The sequence below is a fragment of the Mastomys coucha genome, unplaced genomic scaffold (genome assembly GCF_008632895.1).
Source record: "Mastomys coucha isolate ucsf_1 unplaced genomic scaffold, UCSF_Mcou_1 pScaffold14, whole genome shotgun sequence".
Classification (NCBI taxonomy): Eukaryota; Metazoa; Chordata; class Mammalia; order Rodentia; family Muridae; genus Mastomys; species Mastomys coucha.
In genome coordinates this window covers 112,176,825-112,185,696 of record NW_022196896.1, presented here as the reverse complement: position 1 = coordinate 112,185,696, position 8,872 = coordinate 112,176,825, and the positions used below count along the sequence as shown (strand labels likewise).

General features: G+C 52.0%; 2 protein-coding genes and 1 long non-coding RNA gene across 4 annotated transcripts in view; 2 read left to right on the top strand and 1 right to left on the bottom strand.

Moving 5' to 3' along the window:
• The first annotated feature begins 676 nt into the window (after positions 1–676).
• Positions 677–4,965, top strand: Nppc (natriuretic peptide C). Its single transcript, XM_031368895.1, has 3 exons — positions 677–898; positions 1,295–1,605; positions 4,464–4,965. The coding sequence occupies exons 1-2, from the start codon at positions 809–811 to the stop codon at positions 1,583–1,585; spliced, it is 381 nt and encodes a 126-aa protein (XP_031224755.1). The 5' UTR covers positions 677–808; the 3' UTR covers positions 1,586–1,605; positions 4,464–4,965.
• A 248-nt stretch (positions 4,966–5,213) lies between these two features.
• Positions 5,214–8,863, bottom strand: LOC116088702. Of its 2 annotated transcripts, XM_031368271.1 has the most exons (3): positions 8,177–8,863; positions 7,063–7,404; positions 5,214–5,895 (listed from the first exon to the last, which is right to left on the bottom strand). In XM_031368271.1, the coding sequence occupies exons 1-3, from the start codon at positions 8,305–8,307 to the stop codon at positions 5,757–5,759; spliced, it is 612 nt and encodes a 203-aa protein (XP_031224131.1). In that variant the 5' UTR covers positions 8,308–8,863; the 3' UTR covers positions 5,214–5,756. The 2 variants fall into 2 exon arrangements, 1 of the variants encoding a protein (XP_031224131.1); XR_004117985.1 differs by lacking the exon at positions 7,063–7,404.
• LOC116088703 overlaps positions 8,680–8,872 on the top strand; it is a 1,895-nt gene continuing 1,702 nt past the window's right edge. Inside the window, exon 1 of the long non-coding RNA XR_004117989.1 lies at positions 8,680–8,806. This is a non-coding gene — a long non-coding RNA (uncharacterized LOC116088703). The remainder of the gene's footprint in view (positions 8,807–8,872) is intronic.

The window sequence follows — 8,872 nt, the reverse complement described above, 5'->3', positions numbered from 1 at the left end:
CACTCCTGAGTCACACTCGTGGGCTGATGACATCCTTTCACTCATGGGTATTGATGGGTACCCGAGACTTACAAGTCTCCTTTGCAGCTACAACAAGCAAGCAAGCTCTCCCTCCACCTCCCACTGTGATCTCCCAACCCCATACTCTGCTGCCTAGTGTATGAACATCCAGACATGGTCAGCCCTTCCACCCTGACTAGTGTGTGCCAGTCGTCTGTGAAGAGTTTGGAAACAGGGCGATCTGCGTGGGTTTTGGGCCGCACCAACTTTCTACCTGTGTAACTTTGCATAAGGGACATTTCTTCTAAGTCTCTGCACTTGCAAAAGGAGTACAGACACGTATCAGGAGCAGTGCGCGCAGTGAGGATCCAGTGGATACACCGCGCACTGGACGCCTAGAAGCCTGAGCACTAGGGCGAGCGCATTCTACAAATGGAGTTCTCTTCTGCGCGCCGCTTTGTGGCTTTGAGCGCAGCGGGCCGAGCCGCGGGCTCCTTCGGAGGTGGGATGTGGGTTGGAGCAGAAGAGGGAGCCCCCGCGGCCCCCTCCCGGCCCCCTCCCGGCCGTCGATTCGGCCGCGTGCGCTGTGCCATTGGCCCTGGCGTCCCGGTGGGCGGGAAGATGACATCAGCGGCAGGTTGGATTATAAAGGCTCAAGCGGAGCCACGGACTCAGAGCGCACCCAGCCGGCGCCGCACAGCAGTAGGACCCTTGCTCGCTTGGCAATCCTGCTCCGCATCCGCCTGTCCGACTGCTCACCGTCCGTCCCGGCTGCAGACCGTCTGCATCCCTCGGTCCCATCGGCACCATGCACCTCTCCCAGCTGATCGCCTGCGCCCTGCTGCTCGCGCTACTCTCGCTCCGGCCCTCCGAAGCCAAGCCCGGGACACCACCGAAGGTGGGTGCTGTCGCGGGGACGCTGGGCTTGTGAGGGGCGTGGATAGATGCGGTGCGCAGGAGGGAGCAGAGAGCCCGGAAAGGCAGACCCCCCTCGGACTTGCTCCCTCAAAGCAGGGACTTCTCGGGTTCATTCCCCAGCCTCGGGAGAATATCGACCCATGCACATCTCCTGTACCCCCAATGTGCCCAGCAGGACCAGCGGCACGGAAAGAGCAAGGGGCTCCCCGGAAGAGCAGGCACCAAGGCTGCGTGGCAGGTGGATGCCGGACTCAGCTGTCCCGCATCGGTGGAGGCACGCTCACAGCTGAGGAGGGCTACGCCACTCTGGTCCCCGTAAAAGTCATCTGCGCTACATGGGTGCACTCTTTCACCTGTCCACTCTTTTCTCCGACAGGTCCCGAGAACCCCGCCAGGGGAGGAGCTGGCGGATTCCCAGGCAGCTGGTGGCAATCAGAAAAAGGGTGACAAGACTCCAGGCGGCGGGGGAGCCAATCTCAAGGGAGACCGATCGCGACTGCTCCGGGACCTGCGTGTGGACACCAAGTCCCGGGCGGCTTGGGCCCGCCTTCTGCACGAGCACCCCAACGCGCGCAAATACAAAGGCGGCAACAAGAAGGGCTTGTCCAAAGGCTGCTTTGGCCTCAAGCTGGACCGGATCGGCTCCATGAGCGGTCTGGGATGTTAGTGCAGCGACCCCTGGCGGCGGTAAGTAACACTATCGGACGCTCCCCTCTCTCCTAGTCCTGCACCCCGGAGAACCAAGCTCTATCACTGCCCTTCGCAGGCTGTTTGATTTCCTCCCTGATCCCTATGCTCTGTGACCTTACCCCAACCGATCTTGGCATGTGTAACCCAGACATTTGCCTGCTACCTCACATATCCCATTTTACAAATTAAAAAAAAAAATGAAATTCATATGAACCAGGTCAGAGACCGGGTTCAGCCTTAAAGTAACCCATCTGGCTTCCTTTAGAAAAGCAGAATCAGGTTTATGCAGACCCAGCCTCCAAACCCACCACTGATCACTGACCACTGACCAGCTAGCCAAGTGGAAAATTGTTAGAGATCCTGGAAAGAGCGAGGGAAAGGTGTACCGCCAGCCCCGTGCCAGCAGCCAGGCAGGCAAGTGCTGGGATGCCTTTCTGAGGCTGCTGTCCCTCAAGTGAGGCAGGCAAGCAGGTATGCCTGCCCCTCCTAGTAGAGAGAAGAACTTCTGTGGGCAGCAGCAGGGCACCCTTCTGCCTGGGGCATTCTGAATCTTACCCCTGCTCTCAACTCAACTGTGGGCAAACTGGTCTATCCAGGGTCCTGATGCTGCAGCCCTGGGGCTTCCGAGATGAACTTAAGGGTTATGACCCTGTTTCAAGAGAGAGGCAAAGGAACAAGCTAAAGCTTATTTCTTGCCCTAACCTCAAACTCAGTGCGTCCGGAGAAGTGAATTCTTTACCAACCTTGTGGTGCTCTGAACTATTTCTAGCCTCCTTCCCCTCCGCTGAGATGGGAAACCTCCATCTTCCCACGATCCCCTTCAGAGACTGCCGGGTCTTTCCCGGCTTCGTTCTGCTCTCCATCGATGTGAAGGGACACACCCTACTTAGATTAAGTGCTTGACAGTCAGGCTTCTGCCGTTCCCTGGCTTTGCCTCTTGCTCTATCCCACCCCAGGGGTGAGGAGGCTGCTCTCGCCAACCCAGGAAGATTGACCAGTGGCCAGTCTTTTCCAAGTAGGGAAGAGAAACACCTCCCCCACCGCATGACGGGAGCCTTTTTAATTTTTTAACAGCATGAGAGACCTTTGCAGAAGTACAGTGCTCTGAGTACTTTTTTGTGTCCCCATATTAATTTGTGAGTAACTTAGGGGACAGACCCTCGGGGAACCCACATCATACCCAGAAAGGATCTTGGAAATATTGACTGACAAGAGAAATACATACCCCAGTTCAGGAGCTCTGCCAAGTGACCCTGGCTCTAGATCTGCTCTGGCCCTCTCTTCTCAGCACCCAGTCTTGAACAGGCTGTGTGCTTCGCCTCAGTTCTACAGAGGCGTTAGGTCTCTACTCCCCTCTCTACTCGGGGAGAGCGGCAATCCTAGTACTTATGGGCAGGTCTTGAAGACTACCATCATGGTGTCTTTTGCTCTGGTCTGTATGAATACCTAAGAGATGGAGTCGGAGGACTTAGGTTTTCAGTTTGCGATGTATGTGTCAAGAAAGAACTTTAGCGTCTAAACCAACGTTACTTAACCTCTGGGTGGGCACCTAGGATGAGCTTCCCTGAGATGCTTTAGACATCTGTGGGCATGGGACAGTGAGAATGTTGAGGGAAAATCAAGACAATTAAGGCTTCTACACCCCCTCTGAGCAGAGAAGATCAGCAGCCTCCTGGCATAGAGGAAGAGCCTTTCCTATCCCAGCCTCAGTGAGAGGATAGATCATCCTTCCAAACTGAAGTCTCCTGGTGGAGCTGACCAGAGGAGAGCACACACGGGCCTTATGGAAGAGTGTGAGGTTCATCCTTCATGCGGATGAAACCTCTCGAGGCTCTGCCCATTTCTCCACTCAGAGGTTGACTTTGGCTCCAAGCGCCATCATAATGACTGGCGCTGATGGTTATAGGTCTTGATTATACTACTGGCAGAGACTCGGGTGTGGCCAGGACCTCAGTGGACACTTTGCCTCTGGGCTCTAAGAGCACCCCCCATGGAACAGTCAGAGAAATGAGTTAGGGAGAATCGCCCAGACCACCTGAGCCAGGCCGCTTTGGGAGCGTGGTCCTTTAGGAGGGCCCTGTGCATCTGTGTGAATTTTCTGAACATGGCAAACTCGTGCCACCACCACTAGTAGGGACTGAGTTCAGCGTTCATCTGCTTACTCTCGTCCTTCAAACCCTCCAGTGCAGCAGAGCTGTACATTTATTTGCCCAGGCTGGTGGCAGACACCGCCAGCTGCTGCAGAAGGGGACCTGGAAGCAACCAATTTCTAAGACAAAGCTAGCTAGGAGAGGAAGTGCTCTTTGCTGCTTAGAAGCTATGACCCAGACAGGGCCAGTGCTTAATGGGTGGCCCTTTGCTAAATCCCAGCGCCGGCTCTGGGAGGTGGCTATTATCCATTTTATAGGTGAGCTCAAAGCTACTTGGGGCCATCCAGGAAGTGGAATCAGATCGAGGATTTGAGTCCAGAATAGGACACCCTTCCCCCTGAGATATTCTCTTCTCTGTCCTTGCATAGCCAAGCAGACATGAAACCAGATGAAACCGACTGCCCTGAGGGTTTGTGTTACAGCAAAAATGAGCCGGAAAGGGGCCCCACTATTCTCAGCCATTGCCGAGAGAGAGCAAAGCGCGCAGTTAAGTCTTAGGGGAGAGGCTCGGGTCTGGCACATAGTACGGTTCCACCTGTGCTGGTCCAGCCGGTGTCAATCAAGGACCTGTAGATCAAAGGCACACATGCTTTGCCTCATGCTACTGTTAAAGGGGGTGGGGGGGGTTCTACAACCACCCTGTAGGGTGGACTTTTTCAGTTAAGAGGCCAGAACTGAGTGTCCTGTGTCTACTTTGTGTTTCAGGATTGGGAACTGCTCTGTGCACTGAGGTCATCCTTGGTCATCGGCCTCCAGCATCTGGAAACACCTCCAACGCAATGTGGCTTTTACATTTCTTTTTATTTTTTTTCCTCCTGGTACTGGCAATACACAACACCAGCTGTTTTATTATTATTTGGGGAGGGGAGGGTATGATTTTATTGTTTGGGTTTTGTTTTGAAAATGAAAAATAAAAAGTTATATATTATATATATATTATATACATGAGACACACACTCCCACACCGACTTGATGACAAGGGACAGTTTTTAAAGTGACTGACAAAACCAGCTAGCTGTAAAACATTGCTGTTTGTAAATTCACGTCATGCATAAATGTATTTATGTTGTAAAGCTATTTATATTGTTTATAAAGAGATATTTATAAAAATTTTATTTATGTAACTAAATGAAAGAAGCCAACCATTGTAATGTTTTTGTCCTAACTAGTTGAAAAAAAGTGTTAAAAAAAAAAGCCATTCCACGAACATCTTGAAAATTGTCTTTATTTATTCATTGCTTTTCACTTCAAAAATTAGGCTGAGCAGAGGGAAAAGACAAGGCATTTGCCTCCAAATAGATCTGTCAGTCAGGTTCGCAGCTCTGAATTGCTCTGTCAGCATCTCTTAGGGAGCTTAGTAAAATGCAGATCGCTGTCCCATCCACCCTTCACTCTACTGAGGTTGGTCTCTCAGGACTGGGTGGGCCGTGTGGATCACTGCAGGGTGACTGCCAGCTCTCCTCCAATGTCTGGGAGGCTGATGTCAAGAGCTGAACCAGAGTTGGTTTACCTTCTTTAGGGACCCCCAGTTCCATCCCATCTTCTCTCTGCTATGAGAAGGAACTGCTCCAAATTTGCCCTCCGCCTTGAGGGTGATGAGTCTGTAGGCCTTGTGGTACTTTCAGGTTACCGTCCACAAGTTTCTTTTATAGAGGCACTTCTAAAGCCTTGGGTGGGCAGCTTGCCCTCACTCCATAAGCACTGCAGTGCCCAGATGGTACCTCAGGCCACACACCTCTGAGAATGAACAGGAGCGGCCAGATTTCACACATACACCATGGGGAGTGCTTTGTGAGAACAGCCACAGTGCCCAAGCTTTGAGTGTGAAATTACGAATAATGATTTGGAATTTATGAATATAATTTAGACTAGAATCTCTTTTCTTGAAATCAGCAGGAGATCTCTAAATAATTCAGTGGTAATCTCACCACATCCTCCATTCGGTGACATGGCTATGAAGGCGTCCCTGACACCTGACCCCGTCAGAGACAAGAAGGGTCACAAAGAGCTTCTTCCAACTGAATGGGGGTGGTGGCACATTTCTGTATCCCAGCACCTGGTAGGCAGGAGGATTGTCACAAGACCAAGTCTAGAGGATGGAACAAATTCCAGGATAGCCAGGGCTAGAGAACAAGACCTAGAGGAGAAAAAGAAAGTAAAAAACCTCTTGGTGACACCATGACACCAGGTGGATTGGGAATGTGTATGACCCTGTGCCATGGGTCAGCAGATGTAGCAGAAGAGTTCCAGGAGAAGAGTCACTGGAGGAGTGCCTGGTAACACCTAGTCTTCCTGTGGCCACCCAGGCCCCTGACCTTTACTCCTAGGAGGCCCTGTAGCAGCAGATTTTCACAGATCTGGCCAACCCACTAAGATGCAACCCAACTGGAGAAGGCAAGAGCCCTACCCATCCTCCTAATTTCCAGGACCCTAGGGTCCATTCCCAATCCCCTCCTGGGGGCTGAATGGCCAGTCTTGTGTGTGGTTACCTGCCTTCCTCTGTCTTGTTCCCACATCTATGGCTGGAGATGCAGTAACAGTGTCGGTGAGGGTGAGTGAGGGATTCAGGCCTCACCTGTACCTCAGCTTGCCATGCAAGTGGGGTACCTCTTACCACCAGAGGCGGCAAAGGGCTAGGCCGAGCCTCGGAGAGGACAAGAGCTAGGCAGGTAGTCATACTGTGGTTCTGCTGATATTGAGGCAAGTACTTCTCAAAGCCCAGACAAAGGGGCCAGGACATCTGTGATCCAGGGAATTACCACTGGAGACAAGGATTTTCCATTGGTCATCCTTGGGGCAGCCAGTAACTACTGATAAGGACTGATAAGTACTCTGACAAATACTGTCTTCCTATGCTGCCCTCATTCCATGTATTAACCCCCACCCTCCAAAATAAGCAAGGCTCACAGTTGGTAATATCAACCCTCATCAGTGAGTCCAGACCCTCAACCTGTTGGCTTGGGTCCTGGATGTCACTAGATAACTGTTCTCCTGTGATGGTTAACATTGCCAACCTAACAGGACCGATTATAGAACTGCTTAGGAAATGACCCACCAGGCATGTCTGTGAGTGAGTTTCTATGTTGGTTAACTAAGATGGGATGACCAACCCACAGGCTCGGGTTTCAGAAGGAACACAAATGTGAAAGGACCTGGACAGACGGCTCAGTGGTTAAAAGTATGTATTATTCCTGCAGCAGACTTGAATTTGAGTCTCAACGCCTGCATAAGGTGGCTCACCACCTATAACCCCAGCTCCAGGGGATCTCACAGCCTTCTCAACTCCTCAGGCACATGCACATACCCAAACACATACACACACTTGAAGTCCTGAGTCTGCCTCCTTAGCAGCAGAGACGTGCCACCCCAGGCTGGGAATTCTGCTAGAAACCAGGAAGGGTTGACAAGCCCTCGGTAAGTAGCTAGACATGCTTGGAAGGCTGGGGTAATCCTTGGTGGTGAAGCCTCCAATCTGGGTCTTGTCTCCTTCCTGAGTTCTTTCCTGATGCTTGGTTCCCAGCATCTCATCTCATGTTGCCTGGAGACCTGCACCTTCTCTTCCCACATGGGAGATAGTATCTGGAAAGTAACTGCCAGTGTCTGGAAACGTGGCCCCAGTGATGGAGTCCTGGCTAGAGTCCTGATCCTGTGGGACAAGGAGTGGCCATTGGCAGTGTTAGACTCTGTGCAAGGCCAGTTGAGTGGGGTGGTCCAAAGTACAGCAGAGAAACAGAAAGTTCCAGGTTCTAGAAGGCCTCAGTGCCTTCCACATCCCTGAGGACACCCTTTGTAGAAAGTCTCAGGATGTGAACGCATAGAACGTGTCAGATACGGTATCCACACATACTTTCAGGATGGTCAAAGAACAGACCCTCAAAACCTATCTGCAGGGCTGGAGGAAGGTTTCGTGTGCAAGAGCACTTGCTACATGAGACCTGGAGTTATTGCATCCAGCAACCATATAAAAAGTTGGGCATGACCCCACTCAGACGTATAACACTGGCACTGTGGGGAATGCAGACAGAGAGCCACTGGGATTTGCTGGCTGCCAGTCTAGCTCCAGGTTCAGTGAGAGATCCTCACCGAACTTTATAATGATAGAGTAGGACACCTAACATCTTCTTGTGGCCTCCCAGTGCATGCATAGGTACACACACACACACACATACATGCACACACGCACGCACACGCACGCACACACATATGCACACACACACAATATTACAGAGAGACATAGCTCAAAGTTTCAACACATTTCAGAAGTCCTTTGTTGAAGTCCTCAAATATGAAAGGAGTCAGGGTATCCAATGGTGATATCCCCAAGCCTCCCTGGTCCCGGGTGGACAGAAGTAGGAGTAGGCCCAGGAACACAACCTTGGCCTCCCAAAATACCCGGAAGAGAGACCCCTCAAACCCACTTGAAGGTGTGATTCTGAGATGTGGTACAACGGTACAGAGGCATGGAAGAGATGAGGTACTGGGAGACCATGAGGCATTTCCAGGTCCCAGTCAGGTGGTTCCTGGTGCTTGCTCCTTTCACACTGCCCATGGTAAGAGAAGGAGTTGTGCTGGACAAGGAACCATGGGAGTGATCAGATCAGCAAGGACGCATTGTCTGGACACAGTCAGGGCCTTGAGAAGAGCTCCTAGCCAAGGCAACCGAGGCAGACTGGCGGGCTAAGTAGTTTGAGGAAAGTATATTGGGAGGGAATATTGGTCAGGGTATGTAAATGCATTGTCTACCCTTAGAGCAAAACACCTGAGCAGGTCGTTTATGAAGAGTAGAAATTTCTTCAGCTCATTGTCCCAGGATCTGGAGAGCCTAAGAGCATAGTTGATAGCATCCATCGGGGCCCTCCTGCCTCACTGTGGCACGACAGAGGGTACCACGTGGTGGGGCATCCATCTGGGGCCCTCCTGCCTCACTGTGGCACGACAGAGGGTACCACGTGGTGGGGCATCCATTCGGGGCCCTCCTGCCTCACTGTGACATGACAGAGGGTACCACGTGGTGAGGCATCCATCCGGGGCCCTCCTGCCTCACTGTGGTACGACAGAGGGTACCACGTGGTGGGGCATCCATCGGGGCCATCGGGGCCCTCCTGCCTCACTGT